The sequence below is a fragment of the Aedes aegypti genome, chromosome 2 (genome assembly GCF_002204515.2).
Source record: "Aedes aegypti strain LVP_AGWG chromosome 2, AaegL5.0 Primary Assembly, whole genome shotgun sequence".
In the NCBI taxonomy this organism is placed as follows: domain Eukaryota; kingdom Metazoa; phylum Arthropoda; class Insecta; order Diptera; family Culicidae; genus Aedes; species Aedes aegypti.
Genome location: NC_035108.1, coordinates 294,263,599 through 294,286,384, shown reverse-complemented (window position 1 = coordinate 294,286,384; position 22,786 = coordinate 294,263,599). Strand labels below are relative to the sequence as shown.

The following is a 22,786-nucleotide window of genomic DNA, read 5'->3' as shown; positions in this document are numbered from 1 at the left end:
CAGGTTGCCAAAGTTGTATGAAACACTGTTTTTTTTTATTGATGTTTTTAAGGTATGGTAAGGTAAGGTAAATTTAAGGTATGATCAATCGATTTTTTTTTGTGATCTTATCCACCTAACATGCAAAATATGACTTTAACTTTTATTTCAGATATAATTTGGTTGAAATTGCACGATTAAATTTTGTTTAAACCGATTTTCTAGCACGCTTGCAGTCTACATACAAAATTATTCATTTCTTTTATATGGAAAAATACAATACTTTTCAAAACAATCAAAAAATAACTTATGAGCATTGAAAGTATCATAGATTTTGTTGGAAATAATTGTTATAAACATGAAGTTTGAATTCTGTGGCAGATTAGGCCAATAAATTGCCACACAAGCTGGCAAACTTGCATACAAGTTGGCTGAAATAGTCAAATTTCGCATTTTTAACCGTCAATATCTCAAAAGCTAGACGTGCTATGATATTTTTGAAAACGACAATGAATTCAGCAACCCTCATCTAGTAAATAGCGGTATTTTAGTGCTTGAGACAAAAACGTGTTCTGCAGTGTTATCTTAAGTTGACAAATTATGATGCTGGATGTCCTCAATACTTTTACTAGGTAGCTGCCATAAAAATCCATGTATTTAGTCTTCGTGTTCAGTGAAAATAAATAAACAAAAGGATTTGCATGATCCTATTACAAGCTGTTCTGATAAATCCTGTCTTATTTCCCCTCTACCACGTTTTAAAAGCATTAAGGTAGTACGCATCATAAGTAAAGCTAGTGCCCACTGTCCTAAGGGCTTCTTATCGGGTTTCAAGTATTTTATAAGGATTTCAAAAGGATCTTAGAGATCACGAAGTTGTTTTTAAAATTTCCTTGCAGTTATATTACATTCTTCCTGGCATACCGTTCCTACTGTGAAAGAGTTTGCTTCGTAGCTTGATGTGCTTATGAGCACTTTCACAACTATTATCTGAGAGCTTTCATTGCCAATTGGCCATTTTTGCATGTTTAAGGCCCAATTGCTGGGCCTTCCTTAGCCGTGTGGTTGGAGTCCGTTGAGTTTGTCAACCATTTTAATAAAGATACCAAATAAAAGAAAATGTCTTAAAATTTAATCAAAGATTAACACTCCGGCGGCTGTGACCCAAAATCAGTAGGAACGGTATTTTCAACTCGCTATATCTCAGTGAGTTTTCATTCGATTTCTAATCTTTTTTCACGTATCAATTTTCCCAGGTATCAAGATTACTGCAAAATGTTGAGAACTCAAATTTGTACAGTATCATAATTTTGAGAACTGAAAAACCCGAGGCAAGTCTTAGAAAAATGCTGTTTTTTGCAAATAACTTTCTTTTATCGTGAAGATCTACACATATTTTTTGCTTAAAATGAGCACAATCTTATAAGATATTAGAATTTGAAAACTTTTTGGTAATTAATCTTGAAAAGAACCACACAATCTTCACAAATTTACGTATAATACAGATAAAATGCTTATTTTGTTTGTAACTTGAAATTTATCGCGATGACCAATACATATTATCATCTTTAAATGTACATATGTATATAGTGAACAACTTTGCTAAACGATGTTGTAAGTTTAACTTTCAAGAAACTACAAAATTTTCCCTAAAATACGTATAATACAAAGAAAATACTCATATTTGTTTGTAACTTGAAATTTCTCGAGATGACCAATACATATTATCACCTTCAAGTGTACATATATATTTAGTGAACAACTTTTCAGAACAAATTTCATGAAACTACCAAATTTTCCTAAAAATACGTGTACTAAAGAAAAAATATTATTTTTGTTCGTCACTTGAAGGCTTTCGCGATGATCAATACATATTATACATTTCTAATGTACATGTGTATTTAGTGAACAACTTTGCTGAAAAACATTGTAAATTTAAAATTCAAGAAACTAAATGCGTTAAATACAGAAAAAAAAATTCTTGTTTGTAACTTGAAATTTCTCGCGATAACCAATACATATTATCACCTTCAAATGTACATATGTATTTGATGCACAACATTGAAGAACAATGTTGTAAATTTAACATTCAAGAAACTACATTTTTTTTTTCAAAAATGCGTATAATACAGAAAAAAAAATCTTGTTTGTATCTTGAAATTTCTCCATAATATGACCAATCCATATTATCATTTTCAAATGTACATATGTATTTAGTGAACAACTTTCCAGAACAATGTTCTAAGTTTAATTTCCAAGAAACTACCAATTTTTCCTGAAAATACGTGTACTAAAGAAAACATATTTTTTTGTTCGTAACTTGAAGTTTTTCGCGATGACCAATACATATTATACATTTCTAATGTACATGTGTATTTAGTGAACAACTTTGCTGAAAAACATTGTAAATTTAAAATTCAAGAAACTAAATGCGTTAAATACAGAAAAAAAAATTCTTGTTTGTAACTTGAAATTTCTCGCGATAACCAATACATATTATCACCTTCAAATGTACATATGTATTTGATGCACAACATTGAAGAACAATGTTGTAAATTTAACATTCAAGAAACAGCAGATTTTTCCCAAAAATACGTATATACAGGAAAAATACTCATATATGTTTGTAACTTAACCAAATCATATTATCACTTTCAAATATACATATGTATTTAGTGAGCAACTTCCCGGAACAATGTTGTAAGTTTAACATTCAAAAGACTACAAAGTTTTCACTTAAGTGTGTAAGATACAGAAAAAATACTAATATTGGTTGTAACTTGAAATTTCTCGAGATGACCAATCCATATTATTACCTTCAAGTGTACATATGGTTTTGGTGAGCAATTTTCCAGAACAATCTTGTAATTTTAACATTCAAGATACTACAATTTTTTCCCAAAAAATTCGTATAATACAAAAAAGCATACTCATTTTTGTTTGTAACATAAAATTTCTCGCAATGACCTCCACATATTATCAAATTTTAATGTACATATGTTTGAAGTGTATGTATTCAGCGATATCAAGATACGAAATATTGAGCAAGGGAGAAATGACTTGAACTTGTATTGGTCATCGCGAGAAATTATAAGTTATAAACACAACAATTTTTTTCTCTGTATTATACGTAGTCTTAAAAAAATATTGAATTTTTTTGAAAGTTATTCACACAACATATGTATCGGCCTCCAAAAAAAAAATGTTTCATTCCAGAATATTTTTTCTGTATTTCACGTATTTTTGGAAAAATATTGCAGTTTCTTGGAAGTTTAAATAACATCAATGTTATTGAAAGTCTTTTACGACATACCAATGTATTTTTGGAAAGTTTTTATCACACACCAATATATTTTTGAAGGTGATATTATGTGTAGATTATCGCAAGATATTTCAAATTAAAATTAAAATTTAAAATTTAAAGTCACATTGAAGAAAAGTATATTTATATTATACGTAGATATTAAAAATAATATTTTAGTTTAATTATAGGTAAATTGACAACATTGTTTAAACAATAGTTCACCAAATACATATGAAGTTAATTATATGTATTGGTTATCGCGATAAATTTCAAGTTACTGTAAAGAAGAGTATTTTTTCTGTTTCATACGTATTTATGGAAAAATATAGTAGTTTCTTAAGAATCAAACTAACAACATTGCTCTAGAAAGGTTTTCACTTAAAACATATGAAAATATAATGTTGATGATATGTATTAGTTATTGTGAGAAATTTCAAGTTACAAGCCAGGGAGAGTATTTTTTTCTGTATTATACGTATTTTTGAAAAAAAAAAATCTTCAGGGTTTAACTTGCAGCATTATTCATAAAAGTTCACTAAATGCGTAAGTACATTTCTCTATAAATTTCTCTTTAAATTATGATCTTGCTTTAAAAGCCATTGGTAACCAAATGAGTAGCTTGTAATAACTAAGCAAACAAATGGATTTACACGCTATTCAATAATGTTACGATGAAGAGAAGATCATCCTCTATCTCTCAGTGGCAATAGTTGCTCGTTCATTTGCTTAGAAACAAGGAGCTACACACTCGATTACCATTGGTTTTTGGGGCGAGATCACAAGTCTACGAGATTTTAAAGTTATAACATTCATTGGTCAAGAAATTGGGCTAGACATTTGAAGTTACAAATAAAGAGGGTATTGTTTTGATATTATAGTTTTTTTAAGGAAAAAACTAAAAACATTGTTCTGAAGAGATGTTCACTAAATACATATACACATTTATATGTGATTTTTATTGTGAAAAAATCCAAGTAATAAACAATATGAGAACCGTAAAACGGGGTATCTTTGATAATGCGGGTAACTTTGATAGTGCGTTACCCACTACATACTAAACCAAATGTCATAATTAATTTTAATCGGTTAAGTAAAACGAATGCAAAACTAAAGAAAATTAGTATGACACTTCATGTAAGAGCTGTTTTTATTCGAATTGAGAATTTTAGAAATTGAAACGATTTTAGCATTTTCGAAATGCTCACAAACAATCACAATTTGATGTAGTTTTGAATAGTTGGTCACTTATCTTTGACAGCCTAGTTATCATAGAACTTGAATATGGTCTCAAATCTCTTAGCGAATATCATTTTCACAAACTGGGACCATTTTTGTAATCTTAGTCAGAAATTTCTATATATCGTTAAACGCCTAGAAGTTTGTAATGCCCTATAAATGTTACGTAATTCATTCAATTTTGTTCGATTATCAAGGTTACCCCAAAACAGAAAGCCGACTTTCTTGTATGGAAAATTATATATTCATTCAAAATTAATCTTTTGGCAATCTATCAACGGCAATCGGTAGGTAGGATGCCAGTACTTGATATAAAAATATAAACTATTATTCTTTGAAACAACATGTATAAATATCCAAGTTTTCTTCGAAAAAACTATCAAAGTTACCCCGTTTTACGGTACTTTTTCTGTATTTCTGTATTTTTGAAAAGCACATGGTACTTTCTTGAAAATTACACTCCGAACATTGTTTTGGAAAGTTGTTCACTACACACAGATGCAAATTTGAAGTTGTTCAAATCGAGAAATTTCAAGTTACAAACAAGACGGATATTTTTTGTAGTATTAAACGTATTTTTGGAGAAATATTGTAATTTCTTGAAGGTTAAACCCTACACATGTACATTTGAAAGTGATAATATGTATTGGTCATCTCGGACAATTTCAAGTTACAAACAAAATATATATTTTTTCTGTATTGTACATGTTTTTGGGAAAATATTTTGTAGTTTCTTGAATGTTAAGTTTACAACATTGTTCTGGTAAGTTGTTCACTAAACACATATGACCATTCGAAAGTGATTACATGTATTGATCATCGCGAGACATTTCAAGTTACAAACAAAATAAGTATTTTTTCTGTATTATACGCGTTTTTAGGAAAATTTGGTCATTTTTTGAATGTTAAATTTACAACATTGTCCTGGAAAGTTGCTCACTAAACACATATGAACATTTAAAAGTGATAATATGTATTGGTTATCGCGAGAAGTTTCAAGTTATAAACCAGAATGAGTGTTTTCTCTATTAGTATTATTATACGTAGTTTTGGGAAAATTTTGTAGTTTCTTGAAAGTTAAACTTTCAACACTGTTCTTGAAAGTTGTTCACTAAATACATGTTTACATTTGAAAGTGATATAGTATATAAATCATCGCGAGAAATTTAAAGTTACAATCAATATTAGTATTTTTTCTGTATTGTACGTATTTTAGTGAAAATGCTGTGGTTTCTTGAATGTTAAATTTAAAACATTCTTCTGGAGAGCTACTCACTAAATAAAAATGTGCATTTCAAGGTGACATCGAGGGAAATTTCAAGTAACAAACAATATCAGTATTTTTTCTGTATTATACGTATTTTGGGAAAATTTTTAGTTTCTTGAATGTTAAATTTACAACATTGTTCTGGAAAGTTGTTCACTAAATACATGTTTACATTTGAAAGTGATAATATGTATTGGTCAACTTGAGAAATTTCAAGTTACAAACAAAGTAAGTATTTTTTCTGTATTATACGAAGTTTTGGGAAAATCTTGTAGTTTCTTGAATTTTGAATTTACAACATTGTTCTAGAAGGTTTATCACTAGATAAAAATGTACATTTAAAGGTGATAATTTGTATTAGTCTTAGCGGAAAATTTCAAGTTACAAACAAAATGTGTATTTTTTTCTGTATTATACATATTTTTGGGAATTTTTTTAGTTTCTTGAATGTTAAGTTTACAACATTGTTCTGGAAAGTTGTTAAGTTGTTCACTAAATACATATGTACATTTGAAGGTGATAACATGTATTGATCATCGCGAAAAATTTCAAGTTACAAACCAGAATGAGTATTTTCTCTGTATTATACGTAGTTTTGGGAGAGTTTTGTAGTTCCTTGAAAGTTAAACTTACAACATTGTTCTAGAAAGTTGTTTACTAAAAACATGTTTACATTTGAAAATGGTAATATGTATAAATCATCGCGAGAAATTTCAAGTTACAAACAATATCAGTATATTTTCTGAATTATACGTATTTTTGGGAAAATTTTGTAGTTTCTTGAATGTTATGTTTACAACATTGTTCTGGAAAGTAGTTCACTAAACACATCTGTACATTTGAAGGTGATAACATGTCTTGGTAATAGCGGGAAATTTCAAGTTACAAACAATATCAGTATTTGTTCTGTATTATATGTATTTTAGTGAAAATTTTGTAGTTTCTTGAAGGATAAACTTACAACATTGTTCAGCAAAGTTGTTCACTATTTGCATATGTATATTTAAAGGTGATAATATGTATTGGTCATCTCGAGAAATTTCAAGTTACAAACAAAAATGTGTATTTTCTTTGTATTATACGTAGTTTTGGGAAAATTTCGTAGTTCCTTGGAAGTAAAACTTACAACATTGTTCTGGAAAGTTGCTCACTAAATACATATGTACATTTGAAGGTGATAATATGTATTGATCATCTCGAGAAATTTCAAGTTACAAACAAAAATGTGTATTTTCTTTGTATTATACGTATTTTAGGGACAATTTTGTAGTGTCTTGAAAGTTAAACTTACAACATTGTTCTGCAAAGTTGTTCTTTACATACATATGTACATTTGAAAGTAATCATATGTATTGGTTATCACTAGAAATTTTAAGTTACAAACAAAAATGTGTATTTTATTTGTATTATACGTAGTTTTGGGAAAATTTTGTAGTGTCTTGAAAGTTAAACTTACAACATTTTTCTGCAAAGTTGTTCACTTTATACATATGTACATTTGAAAGTGATAATATGTATTGGTTATCACGACAAATTTCAAGTTACAAACAAAAATGTGTATTTTCTTTGTATTATACGTAGTTTTGGGAAAATTTTGTAGTTTTTTGAAAGTTTAAATTACAAAATTATTCTGCAAAGTTGCTTACTAAATACATATGTACATTTGAAAGTGATAATATGTATTGGTCATCGCGAGAAAAATTAAGTTACAAACAAAAATGTGTATTTTATTTGTATTATACGTAGTTTTGAGAAAATTTTGTAGTGTCTTGAAAGTTAAACTTACAACATTGTTCTGCAAAGTTGCTCTTTATATACATATGTACATTTGAAAGTAATAATATGTATTGGTTATCACGAGAAATTACAAGTTACAAACAAAAATGTGTATTTTCTTTGAATTATACGTAGTTTTGGGAAAATTTTGTAGTCTTTTGAAAGTTTAAATAACAATTTTTTTTGCAAAGTTGCTCACTAAATACATATGTACATTTGAAGGTGAGAATATGTATTGATCATCGCGAGAAATTTCAAGTTACAAACAAATATGAGCATTTTCTCTGTATTATACGTATTTTAGTGAAAATTTTGTAGTGTCTTGAAAGTTAAACTTACAACATTGTTCTGCAAAGTTGTTCATTATATACATATGTACATTTGAAAGTGATAATATGTATTGGTTATCACGAGAAATTAGCATTTTCTCTGTTTTATACGTATTTTAGTGAAAATTTTGTAGTGTCTTAAAAGTTAAACTTACAAAAATGTTCTGGAAAGTTGCTCACTAAATACATATGTACATTTGAAGGTGATAATATGTATTGGTCATCGCGATAAATTTCAAGTTACAAACAAATATGAGTATTTTCTTTGTATTATACGTATTTTAGTGAAAATTTTGTAGTTTCTTGAAAGTTAAACTTACAACATTGTTCTGGAAAGTTGCTCACTAAATACATATGTACACTTGAAGGTGATAATATGTATTGGTCGATAAATTTCAAGTTACAAACAAAATAAGCATTTTATTTGTATTATACGTAAATTTGTGAAGATTGTGTGGTTCTTTTCAAGATAAATTACCAAAAAGTTTTCAATTTCTAATATCTTATAAGATTGTGCTCATTTTTAGCAAAAAATATGTGTAGATCTTCGCGATAAAAAGAAAGTTATTTGCAAAAAACAGCATTTTTTTAAGACTTGCCTCGGGTTTTTCAGTTCTCAAGATTATAATACTGTACAAATTTGAGTTCTCAACATATTGCAGTAATCTTAATACCTGGGAAAATTGATACGTGAAAAAAGATTAGAAATCGAATGAAAACTCACTGAGATATAGCGAGTTGAAAATACCGTTCCAACTAATTTTGGGTCACAGCACTTCGTGTAAGTGAAAGTAGTCATAGCTGCCGGAGTGTTAATCAAATATCTCTACAGGTGTTGGAAATTCTGTGGGAATGGAGACGCATGATAGTTTACAAATAACCAAGGAACGACTTCCATCCAATCATCGCCGCACTTAGTCAGCTATCTGGAACCATGCAAGTTGCATGCGATAGAGTAGATGTAAATTTCTGAACCAAAATGAAAAATGCCCTACAAGGAAAGTATACGACAAATATCATTGTCATAAAAGCCTCTTGGTCAGTGCTGGAAAAGTTCGCATCACGAAGCAGCTCACGAGTGTATGCCAACGCATAACAAACATCACAGACTCGGGAACTGGCTAGGTGTGAGTAAGTCCGCATCCGTCTGCTCGGGAGAACATATCAAAAGAAGTAGCAACAAGCTCGGGAACGTTTACTCGCGAGTAACCGAGTAAGGTGTGATTTATTATGGTTTTGACAGACAAATTAATTGTATAACCATCAAATCAACAGTAAACTACTAGTTTGTAGTCAAAAACCCTTGGAAACCATAAATCTCGGAGAGGAAGCAGCTTTTTCCCAAAAGCACAATATGGCTCTGAACAGCTTCGCACACGTTCGCGAATCACTCTTAGCTTCGGTTACTCGGGAGCACGACAGATGCGAGTAAACCAGCGCTCAGCAGAAATGTTCGCCAATTTCCATCACTGCTTGTGGTGTTTAGAACAACTCTTGTCAAGATACTTGATAAATCTATAATATTTCTACAGGCATCTATTCGAATGCGATTTTTTTTATTGAAATATCGAAGGCATGTCCATAAACTTTAAGTTTCAATTCAACATTGCTTCAGTATTGCTCCATTTGTTGCTCCATTTGTGCCTTCCGTTAATCGACTATCATCAGCTACAAAGTGCAACCCGCATCGATTTGCCACTCTCTGCCGCAGGTGATAGCATACCATAACAAGCTTCTCCAAGCACGTTGTCACAGCCAATTTCCCCATGACAAGACACTTACCTGGTTGTCGATTGCGTTTTGTGGTCGTCCGGTGGTCAATTTGACTACACACAGCAACAGGGCCAGGCCGAGCAGAATCTGTCTCGAGCTCATACTGGTGGACAGCATTTTTCCTGGTTTTGCGATGTGGCCGTTGGTCAAGAGATCACAAAATGTGACAGATGCTTTCAGACGTGCGTTGAGCCGTTTTCTGTCGTAAGTGCCGCAATAACACAGTCCCGGCAGCAATGTGTCTGCAAATGCAAGTCAAAGAGAAATCGATCGTTAGCCTTCTGTTTGTAACAAAAAAAAATCATGATATTTGAAAGGATTTTTAGTTTTCTAGTTGTTTTGAAAAGAAAATTAAATACCGTTTTGATTCATATTATGGACAACTTCAAATTTCGGACACTCTACTTTGTATGGGAAACATTTCACGCGAAATGTTTCAATTTTTGTCATTCAAAAGTTCTCACTTTCAAGGCTCATTTTATTAGGTATTTTTCATAGATATCTATGAAAATTTATGATGTCTAGTTGCCTCAGACGTCTCTTCAGTGGATTGACGATTTCAATTAATGATTTGACTTTTCCAATTATGATTTTCACGAACTGTCCGGAATTTGAATCAAAACGTCTGGAATATGGGACAAATGTAAGAAAGCGTCCGGAATAAGAATCATGAAAAGTGCACACATTTCTATTTATTCAAAATTATTCATGTTGCGGAATCAAAATCTTCATTCACCATTCGAAAGTTAAGTGATTTAGAGACTCGATAACGCGGAGGAATCCTACAGATTAATTCATTTTATATGCTTTTTGGTGGTTAATACTCTACTGAGGCCTTAAGTGTCCGTAATATGAATCAAAACGGTACAATTCCATTTAACAAACACATAGAAAAAATTAAAATGGTCAAAAAAATAACATAATTTAGAGAAATTGGTAGCTAGTATCTCACCAACAAATGGTAAAGATTTGTAACAGGGAAAGTGTTAATATGTTGCACATTTAATAGTTGACAATCTCACTGCATGATGGCGCAATCTCCGAAAACATTTTCCTTTATTTCCTATAGCAACTCTGGTGTTCTTCAACTAGATCTCAGGATGGTTCTACATCTGATGATTAAGAAAATGGGTGTCCTCGCAAGCATGCTGAAGGTGTCTGGGTTCGATTTCCGGTCGGTCCAGGATCTTTTCGTAATGGAAATTTCCTTGACTTCATAGAGTATCATCGTACGTGCCACACGATATACGAATGCGAAAATGGCAACTTTGGCAAAGAAAGCTCCCAGTTGATAACTGTGGAAGTGCTCATAAGAACACTAAGCTGAGAAGCAGGCTCTGTCCCAGTGAGGATATAATGGCAAAAAGAAGAAGAAGTGTCTTCGTCAAAATTGCTCATTGAATCGTGTGCGCGGTCTACCACGAAGTCGGCGTCCCCGTCTGGGTTCTCTGTTGAATTTTATCTTTGCTTGTCGTTCTTCCGGCATACGGGCAACGTGATCAGCCAAACGCCTGCCGTGTTTTATGCGCTTGACAATATCCACCTATTTATACACTTGGTACATACTTGGCCATATTGGACAACCGTTGCACAGTATTTCGATCGGCCGAAATCGTGAACTTAATTCTGTAGCACCTTTAAACGTAATTTTTTCGGAATGGTGTCTTCGGACAAAAATTTTCTAAAAAATATAGCGCATATTTTGACGGTAAATGTTAGTTCGCAACTTTGCCACGGGCGGCGCTGCGAAAATATTTTTTTTTTGAAATGACGAGCTTTAAATATGATGTCTTCGGCAAAGTTGTAGTTAATTCAAATACAAACAACATTGCCAAAGACACCTAGTGTGTATTCAGCCGTATTTCTAAAATACGGGAGTATTTTATGAACGACCCCCTAAAACTAATTTTTCTCGTATATTTTGAAAATGCGAATTTTCCGGTAGCAACAATGTTCTACAAAATTGTGTAAACAGTAAAAATGAATCATTCTCTAGAAGACACTAGGTTTCTAAATACCAAGGAAAAGCAGTTATAACCATTTAAGTGCGAAAATCAGTCATTTTTGGGGTCCGTGTATTTGTTCGGGTGGCAGATGAAACCTAGTCTTCTTCTCAAAGTTCTCAATTAGTCTTTACAAAATGACTCGCCATACAACTATTGTTCGCTTGCAGTTTTAGCTATTTGTCGTACATAGACACTATAGTATTCTCAACAGAATATTTCACCAAATTTGCAAGCTATGCAAATTTGGTGAAATATTCTGTTGAGAAAAGAATAAATCATTGAATCACTACTCTGTGAATATAATCAGTGTTTAAATGTTAACGCAGTTCTTATCGTTGCAACACTCATTTACAAAATGATCTGATATTGAGGCAGTTGCCTGACTTTGGATTTGAATTTGATACATCACTTAATTTGCTACTCATCGCATCGTTCTTGCACGTGTCATGTAGTAAACACTAGCCTGTTAGTTTATCTTTTTGGTCTTTTAGTGCTATTATTCGACCAATTAAGCGTGTAAGCTGTATAATGCTAGCACGCAGAGCGAATTAAAGTGCTATTTGGTTACTTGGGATGCACGAAAAAACGCAAAAATCTCAAGTGAAAAATAGTTGTTGGGAGAGTCATTTCGTAAAGCGCCTTTTCAGGAGATTGAGAACTTTCTTCAAAAATGTATTTGGAACTTATTGGTTGTGCGTTATGATGAAGAATGTGTCAAGAAGAAGAAAAAGAAGAAGTATGGAGCCACATAGCCCTCTACCCATCATTTAACTAAGTACTACAGGGTAATAAGGGTCATTAGTGAAACTTCCTCTAAGTAAAAGGGATACTCGTGGATACTAATGACACTATCGACATTTACAACTATTAATGATGTACTGGGGTCCAAAAGCAAAACTCGAGCGCCTAGGATTAGCCGAACCTCTTTTAAGTTGGATGAGATCCTACTGAGTAGGACGGACGATGTCAGTTAAAATAAGAAATATAACTTCTGAACACTTTGCTATACCATCGGGAGTTCCTCAAGGAAGTCACATTGGCCCGTTTTTGTTCTTACTCTACTTAAATAATTTTAACCTTGTCCTCAAATGTTTCAAACTTTCTTACCCCAATGATTATAAGCTTTATTATGTCATAACATGCAATGAAGATGCCAGGTTTCTTCAGTTAGAACTTGATACGTTTACGAACTGGTGTAAAACTAACAACATGAGTCTGATTGCAGACAAATGTTCAGTGATTACCTTCACTCGAAAACACTCAATCATAAGCTACGAATATTCCATTTATGGGATACCTATTAAACGAGAGTCTACTATCAATGACTTAGGGGTTCTGCTAGATTCCAAGCTTTGCGTCAAAGATCATGTAGCGTATATTACATCAAAAGCGCTAAAATGCTTGGGTTTGATCTTTCGTTCCGCCAAGCACTTCGATGACATATACTGCATGAAAACTCTCTACTGTTCTCTTGTCCGCTCTGTTCTGGAGTACGGTGTTGTAGTGTGGGCTCCATACTACGATTCTGGCATTCAACTAATCGAAGCAGTTCAGCATAAATTTGTTCGTTATGCTCTTCGTCGTCTTCCTTGGACCGATCCGCATAACTTGCCCAGTTATGTGGATCGTTGTAAATTGATCGATCTCGATCTTCTAGAACATCGTCGTAAAGTTTGCAAAGCTTCGTTTATTTCCGATGTTCTTCAATCTCATATAGATTGTCCAACTATTTTAGAAATGTTAAATGTTGATACTCGTCGTCGTGATCTTCGTTCTCATCAGTTCTTCCGTCTTCCAATATTTTGTACAAACTATGGCTATAATGAGCCTATAAGTGGTATGTGTCGCGTTTTTAATCAATGTTTTCATGCGTTCGATTTTCATTTGTCCCGTGTCTCCAACAAAAACCAGTTCCGTAAAATTTTGTTGTAACATTATAATTAAGTTAGTAGATGTAAACGATTAGCTTTAAGATCCGTATTGTTCTATAGTGTAATTTAGCGTTAAGAATTGTATCATTGGGAATTTGTATTCTGTTGATGTGAAAAGAATAGGAGGTTTTATGCCCATTTGAGAAAGGGCTTTTAAGAAAGCTCTACTCACACGAGCTTTTCCCTGCTCCAATAAAGATAAAGATAAAGATGTATTTTGAATCCTACTAGGTTTCATCTGCCACCAGCTGCCACCCGAATAAATACACGGACCCCAAAAATGACTGATTTTGCACTTAAACAGTTATAACTGCTTTAGAAGACTAGTGTCTTCTAGAGAATGATTCATTTTGACTATTTACATAATTTTGTAGAACATTGTTGCGGAAACTTCGTATTTTCAAAATATCGGAGAAAAACTAGTTTTAGGGGGTCGTTCATAAAATACTCCCGTATTTTGGAAATGCGGCTGAATACACACTAGGCGTCTTTGGCAAAGTTGTTTGTATATGAATTATCTACAACTTTGCCGAAGACATCATATTTAAAGATCATCATTTCAAAAAAAAATATTTTCGCAGCGCCGCCCGTGGCAAAGTTGCGAACTAACATTTACCGTCAAAATATGCGCTATATTTTTAGAAAATTTTCGTCCGAATACACCATTCCGAAAAAACCACGTTTAAAGGTGCTACAGAATTATGTTCACGATTTCGGCCGATCGAAATACTGTGCGTTGTATTTATTTACAGGCTACGGAACTTCAGCTAGTTACGGAGCTCGTAGAAAGTCCGACTCGCAGCTGCAATACGTCTTTTCACCTCGCGGGTAACATCATTATCGCACGTCACTAGTGTTCCAAGATTCACAAATTCTTCCACCACTTCAAACTTTTCACCACCTAGCACCATTTCGCTACCACAAACTCGTCCGGACCAGCGTTGACCACCAGCTTTCGTGTACTTCGTTTTTGTGGTGTTGATCGTGAGCCTGATCCTTGTTGTCTCCCTCTTGTGCCTTTCAAGAACGCCTCTTTCACTGCCCGAAGGTCAATCCCGATGATGTCGAAATCGTCCGCAAAGCCAAGGAGCATATGAGAATGTGTGATAATGGTACCGCTTCTCTGAACACCGGCTCTCCTGATAGCACCTTCGAGCGCTGTTTAATCAAGTTAGAAAGAGCGCCACCCTGTTTCAATCCATCTAAAGCAACGAACGATAACGAAATCTCGTCCACCACCTGCACACATAATTTCGATCCATCAAGCGTTGCACGAATCAGTCTAATCATCTTCGATGAAAAGCCATGTTCGGACATAATTTGCCACAACTCTTTGTACTCCCGGAATTTATCTAGGATTTGACGCAGTTTAAACATTTGATCCGTCGTTGATCGGCCCTCTCGAAAACCAGCTTAGTATTCGCCGACAAAGGACTCCTTATACGGTCTCAATCTGTTGAACAGAATTCCAGACATGATTTCGTACGCCAAATTAAGGAGTGTTATTCCTCAGTAATTGGCGCACTCCAGTCTATGCCCTTTCTTGTGCAAAGACCATCAACTAACTAGTAGGCATTTGTTCTTCCTCCCATATGCTCCAAATGATACTGTGAGGGAGCTCGTGCAGCTGCTCACTTCCGTGTTTGAGAAGTTCGACCGAGAGCTCGTCCTTCCCAGCAACCTTGTTGTTTTTCAGCCCATTGATAGCTTTTTTTACCTCATCTAGCGTTGAAGGTTCCACAGCCTGCATATCGTCATCGATTTGAATTCTTCTACCAGATCCACTTCCGTTATCTCCGTTCAACAATGACTCGAAGTACTCTTTCCACCTGGTGAGCACCATTGTTTTATCCGTCAGCAAGTTTCCTTCGCAGTCGTTGCACATGGCGGGAGACGGCGCTGTTTTTTTTCTTTTCTTTTCTTTTCATAAAACCGTCACATGTCGTTCTGTCCCATAGCTTCTTGCGCCTGAGCAATTACTGCCTCCTCGTTCTCTTTTTTCTTTCTGCAATGGATCCGTTTTTCGGCTGCCTTTGCTTCCTTGTACCGCTCTCTGCTCTGATGGGTACCAGACACCAGCAGCCGGCTTCTAGTCAAGTTCTTCTCGTCAAATCGTTCGTCATTCTCTGGCACACCTATTCGAACCAACCGTTCCTTGGTCTTCGTTGAGCAGTACCAACCACTTCTCGCGCTAATGTGTTCACCGCACTGTGTACTGACTCCCACAAATCGCTGAGGTTGATGCTTTCGTTGATTTTGCTAATACGCTAGTCGAGTTTTCGATAGTAGTCCCGCTGCTACACCATCTGCTGACAGGCATTGAATATTGAAACGCAACGATTGTCGATTTCTAGAACTCGAAACGGTTGATAACCGCGCTCGAATTTGGCTTACAACGAGATAATGATCTGAGTCGATACCGTTTTGATTCATATTACGGACAGCGTCTTATTCCGGACACTCTACTTTGTATGGGAAACATTTCACATGAAATGTTTCAATTTTTTGCCGTTCAAAAGTTCACACTTTTGAGGTTCATTTCAATCAAAATTTCGCTATAGCTATCTATGAAAATTTATAATACTCAACTGCCTTAGACGCCTCTTTAGTAATTTTGCCAATTCCAAATAATGATATGACTTGTGTTATTATGATTTTCATGAGCTGTCCGGAATTTGAATCAAAGCGTCCGGAATATGGGGCAAAAGTAAGGAAGCGTCCCGGAATAAGAATCATAAAAAGTCCGCACATTTCCATTTATTTAAAATTATTCATGTATCAGAAACACAATCCTCATCCACCATTCGAAAAATAAGTGTTTTGAAGGCTCGATAGCACCGAGGAATAATACAGTTTGTTTTATTTTATATGCTTCCTGGGGTTATACTTCATTGGGGCCTTAAGTGTCCGTAGTATGAATCAAAACGGTATTTTCATTTTATTTATTTAGTTAACACCCATCCTATCATTCCGGCTTTGGCCACCTTCGGGATACTGGGTTCGCCGTAGAGTTGGGCGAGTTCGTGGTACATCTTTCGCCGCCACACACCGTTTTCCTGCAAACCGCCAAAGATTGTCCTATAAACCCGACGTTCAAATAATTGCTTGAAAAACCTCCTCGAGTATCGTCCACGTTTCATGCCCGTAGAGGACTACCGGCTTTATGAGCATTTTGTACATGGTACATTTGGTGCGGGCGTGAATCTTTTTTGACCGTGGCTTCTTCTGGAGGCCATTGTAGGGCCGACTTCCACTGACGATGCGGCTCCGTATTTCACGGCTAACGTTATTGTCAGCTGTCAGCACGGATCCTAGGTAAACGAACTCGTCGACCACCTCGAACGTATCCTCGTCTATCGTAACACTGCTACCTAGGCGAGCCCTGTCGCGCTCAGCCCCACCTGCTAACATGTACATTGTCTTGGCCGCATTCACCACCAGTCCAACCTTTGCTGCCTCGCGTTTCAGGTGGGTGTACAGGTCTGCCACCTTTTCAAATGTTCGGCCGACAATGTCAATATCATCCGCAAAGCAAACAAATTGACTGGATCTCGTAAAAATCGTACCCTGGCTCTTCGCATAAAACCTTCTAGCGCAATATTGAACAACAGGCACGAATGTCCATCATCTTGTCGTAGTCCCCGGTGGGATCCAAACGAACTGGAATGTTCGCCTGAAACCTTCACACCATTTTGCACACCTTCCATCGTCGCTCTTATCAGTCTCGTGAGCTTCCCGGGAAAGCTGTTCTCGTCCATGATTTTCCATAGCTGGGACCTGGTATACATGACATTTTTGGAGGATTTGCCGTACAGTAAAGATCTGGTCCGTTGTCGATCGGCCGTCAACGAAGCCGGCTTGATAACTTCCCACGAACTCGCTTACTATAGGTGACAGACGACGAAAGATGATCTGGGAAAATACTTTGTAGGCCGCATTTAGAATGGTGATCGCTCGAAAATACCCACAATCTAACTTTAAAAAAGACACTGACACGTTAATGCTTCCAGTGGACGATTTGCCCTTTGAAGGAAGCACCACACTAGACAACGAACTAGCATGCAACGCTCAGTGGCACAGCGAAATACATTCCTGACGAAAAGTGTTCCAGATTGCAGCGGGAATCGAACCCACACTCCTTGACTCGATGCAGCTAAATGCTTAGCAACACTAACCGCACGGCCATGAAGCCCACAACCTGTCGCCTTTCTTGTAGATGGGGCGTATCACCCCTTCCTTCACTCCTCCGGTAGCTATTCTGTTTCCCAGATTGTGCCTATCAGCCGGTGCAAACAAATGGGCCAGCCTCTCCGGGCCCATCTTTATGAATTCAGCTCCAATACCATCCTTACCAGCAGCTTTATTGTTCTTAAGCTGGTGATCCTCAACCTCCCTCAAAGCTGGGCATCCTCAACCTCCCTCAAAGTGGGGGCAGGTTGGTTTCCATCCTCCGCAGTACCGACGAAGGCATTTCCTCCGTTGTCCCGACCTTCATTGCCTGTGCTCTCAGCGCCATTCAGGTGTTCGTCGAAGTGCTGCTTCCAGCTTTCGATCACCTCACGCTCGTCCGTCAAAATGCTCCCATCCTTATCACTGCACATCTCGGCTCGCGGCACGAAGCCGTTGCGGGATGCGTTAAGCTTTCTGATTGAACTTACGTGTTTCTTGAGACCAGCACAGCTGTTGCGGGATGCGTTAAGCTTCTGATAGAACTTACGTGTTTCTTGAGACCAGCACAGCTGTTCCATCTCCTCGCACTCCGTCTCCTCCAGGAAGCGTTTTTTCTCCCGAAAGAGGCGGGTCTGCTGTTGCTGTTTCCGTCTATGACGCTCCACGTTCTGCCGGGTCCTTTGCTGCAGCATGACCGCCCGCGCTGCATTCTTGTCCTCCAGAATCTGCCTACATTCCTAGTCGAACCAATCGTTTCCGTCGATTCCGTCCCACGTACCCGACGTAGCTCTCAGCTGCATTGTTGATGGCTGCCTTCACTGTTCTCCAGCAGTCCTCAAGAGGGGCTTCATTCAGCTCACCCTATTCCGGTAATGTAGCCTCGAGGTGCTGCGCGTATGCCGCCGCGACATCCGGTTGCTTGAGCTGCTCTAGGTCATACCGGGGCGGCCGTCGGTACGTACGTTGTTAACGACAGAGAGTTTTGGACGCAGTTCAACCATCACCAGATAGTAGTCAGAGTCGATGTTGGCTTTCGTTAGTCGATACGTCAGGACCTATCGTGACGTCGATAATGTCGGAGAAGTGCCATCCATCAATCAGAACGTGGTCGTTTTGTGATTCTGTCTACTGTGGTGATCTCCAGGTGTATCGGTATGGAAGGCTGTGCTGGAAGTAGGTGCTACGGATGGCAATATTCTTGGAGGCGGCGAAATCAATAAGTCGTAAGCCGTTTTCGTTCGTCTGCCGGTGGGCGCTGAACTTTCCAATCGTCGGTCTGAACTCCTCCTTTTGGCCAACCTGAGCTTTTAGATCTCCTATGATGATTTTGACGTCGTGGCTTGGGCAGCTGTCGTACTCGCGTTCGAGCTGCGCGTAAAAACCGTCTTTATCATCATCAGTGCTTCCGGAGTGAGGGCTGTGCACGTTTATTATGCTGAAGTTGAAGAACCGGCCTTTGAGCCTCAACTTGCACATTCTCTCATTGATCGGCCACCACCGATCACGCGCCTCTGCATATCATCCATCACTATAAAAGCTGTTCCCAGCTCGTGTGTGTGGCCGCAGCTCTAGTAGATGGTATGGTTACCTCTAAACGTTCGCACCATTGATCCCTTCCAACACACTTCCTGCAACGCTACGATGCCGAGTCCGCGTCCTTCAGCACGTCGGCGAGTATGCGTGTGCTCCCGATGAAGTTGAGAGATTTAGAGTTCCACGTTCCACGTCGCTGTGGTCTTCGCCGATTGTTTCGGTTCGCATTATCTCGTTGATTATTCGTTGCTTGATATTTTTACGGGCTGGCTTGCAGGGGCTGACACCAACCCCGTAGATTTCCGGAGGACCATTCCCCCTAAATGTTCGGAGGGCCATAGTGCACAGTTTAGCTTAGAGTCCTTCTCTGGCACTCGGACGATGATCAGCCGCCCCTGACATGGAGTACAGACGCTCCAGGTTTGCAGAAGCAAAAGCAAAAGCAAACTCCCTGGCCAACATATTTAGTTTCTAAAAGTGGTCAAAGAATTTCGGGAATATTCATGTGACCGGTGTTGTTGCGGTGGATCACTGGGTCAGGTCGGGTGACAAGGGTTATGTGCTTCTGTGCCCCTGGAGGTAGACAAATTTCAAGTCACAGATAATTTTCAGAATCGGCTATAATGTGGCCTCTACTTCGAGGAGTTTAAAAAAAACGCATCATCGTAAACCTTCTGATAAACGATTAAATTGGATAACCATGACTCCTGCATTTGATTAATCGTACAAATGATAATTTTCAGGTCCCCGGGATGCCTCAAATGTATGATAAAGTGGTCAATATCTAAAATCTATGTCAAGCTTCTGGGAATGCAAGTAGTGAACCATTATGTTCTGCATATTATATGATAAATCATATGGAATCCCTGGTGAAATGAGAAATTTGGGTGAAATGGGCATGATAACGATCTATGCGGTCAGGTCCAACTTTTGCATTCAAATCACTATAAAGCGTTATTTCAATAGCTCATACACAGTTTCCCTACATATAACGTGGTCAATCCTATCAAAAAACCTAATAAAAATGGGGAATTTGGGTTAAATGGACATGATAACAATCCATGCGGCCATCTGAACTACATTTATTCAATTCCGTGAGGCAATTTTACATAAGATACAGTTATTTTTTCAAGTTTTACGCATTGCGTTCACGAGATACAGAATTCTTCATCGGATTTCTAATAAATTATTAATAGTTTTAGACTAAAGTCGTTGCAATTTTTTTATTGGCAAGATTAATGCGTTATATTTTTGGGATAATCACGTTATATTCATTGAAAGCGTTTTTTTTTTTTCTATCATTAGCAGATGAATTCAAGTTTTTAAACTGATACGGCAAATAAAGCATAATACAGGTCGGACTCGATTATCCGGCGAATCGATTATCCGGGATTCAATCAACCGGAATTTTGGACTTGATTGTTCGGAGTATGTTTTTTTAGGATTCTTGTTTTTCTGTATTTCTGCATAAATTTGAGATGACTAAGTGTTGCAAAAATATAATAAAAAGGTTTAGCAGTTTTGGACATAAGTAAGATATAGATTTTTTGTGTATGCTGGTCAAAAAATGGTTTTTTCTTCTTGGACCCCTCATGCCCCTAGAAATAAATTCACTTCCACAGTTATTAATTGAGAGCTCACGCTATGTCTGAACCAGACGATTATAAAAATCGAATGTACATCGGATTTTTTTTCTCGCTAGAGATCAGTATTTGGTCTATATTCTTCATAATCGGAAGGTTTTAAAATATTCTATCGGTGAATTTTTTTTCCACACATTTTGTATGGGCGGAAAATGCGTCGAAAACTTGAATTTCATGGGATTTAGTATGAAAAATGGCTAAAAAGTCGAAAAAATCAAAATTTCACCGATAGAATATTTTAAAACTTTCCGATTATGAAAATATAACCCAAATACTAAACTCTACCGATAAAAAATCCGATGTACATTCGATTTTTATAATCATCTGGTTCAGGCATAGCGTGGAGCTTTCTTTGACAAAGTTGCCATTTTCGCATTCGTATAACATGCGGCAGGTACGATGATACAATATGCTCAGGGAAAGTCAAAGAATTTCCATTACGAAAAGATTCGGACGCGAACGCACCTTTTGGTGTGAAGTATCATTCATATACAAAAAAAAATACGAAAAGATCCGGGACCGACCAGGAATCGAACCCAAACCCATGGTTTACTAACAAAATATTATAGTACATATAAGGTCATATTGACCTTAGAAACCAGACAAAGGGTAAATGTTTCACGTTTGTTATCAATTGACCTGAACATAGTCTGTCAGTCACTCAGTCTAACCAACTGGGTGTTTTATGGGCGAAGCAGAGATACAAATGCAGCAAATGCAATTAATAGTGCGGTTGCCACTTTCCGCCGAGTGTCCTTGTGTAAGGTAATCTAAGCCGTGTTTGTGTTGAAACGGAGGAAATAAATTTTCTCCCCTGTTACATAAAGCATAAGAGGCGAAGATTATGTCGCAAATTGCTTCGGCATTTGAAAAGGCTACCACCCATCAGCACCAGCAGTAGCAGCAGCAAAGATGAAGAGGGCATCCGATGGGAAGGAATATAGTTTTATAACAATGATTAATATTTATCAAGCGGTATCATCGTATCGGGGAATTACGAAACGCAAGCCGGAGGTAGTAAGTACAGCATGGTCCGTTAAAATGCGAAAGCGTCATGTCAAGGTTTTCGATATTTTTATATGGAAAATGAGAAGAAAGCATGAATTTTTTCTATTAGTTGATTTGTACATACTGTTGAGAATCTTTAATTTGTTTTGGACATGATTTATATCTGTTACTTTTTCTTTACAATTACAAGAGAGGATTTGGAAGCGTACTTTCATTTTGTTTTTAAAGAAATCATGAAAGTTTAATACGATTTATAGTTCATAGCGATTATGATAAACATTGTTTAGTAACTGCAAACAGCTTAAATGAGTTTTTTTACTCCTGCAACGAAGATGGTTTTGAACTCACAGAATTTTACTTAATAGTTAAAAAAAACAAAGATTTTAATGACGCTGGTTTGTGCTAAATTCAAGTTCAAACAATTTTCTCATATTTTTATGGGCCACACTGTACTCTTCCACCCACCGAAGGATCGCGAAGTGACACAAGAAAGAAGGGTTTGTAATATCGCGATAAGATTGCCGTTCATCGTTTCCTGTTTTCCGGCCGCCATCGCCGGAGCAAAACGAACAGCAAGGGTTGAGAGCTTATTATTCCCAGCATTGCCTCTCGGAACCTGGAGTTGTAGACGATTTTATACAGTAGTGACGGAAACCACATTCAATGTCATCTTTCCGACTGAGAACTACGGCTACTGGATGGTGTGGTCTGCTGCTGGTATTTGAGTTGTGTAGACAGAAATGGGGAAAAACAAGGTCATTATTCAAATTAGCCGGCTTGTCAGTGCCAATCGTAAATGACAATTCGTGGATGGAATATATTTTGGCGCTT

The 22,786-nt window shown here is 36.6% G+C and overlaps 1 protein-coding gene across 2 annotated transcripts in view; it reads right to left on the bottom strand.

Annotated features, from left to right (window-relative positions):
- LOC5566967 overlaps window positions 1–22,786 on the bottom strand; it is an 85,595-nt gene that overhangs the window by 13,164 nt on the left and 49,645 nt on the right. For both annotated transcript variants that reach the window (XM_021845414.1, XM_001651331.2), the window contains exon 2: window positions 9,674–9,906. In XM_021845414.1, the coding sequence (XP_021701106.1) occupies window positions 9,674–9,781 (108 nt within the window). In that variant the 5' untranslated portion in view covers window positions 9,782–9,906. The remainder of the gene's footprint in view (window positions 1–9,673; window positions 9,907–22,786) is intronic.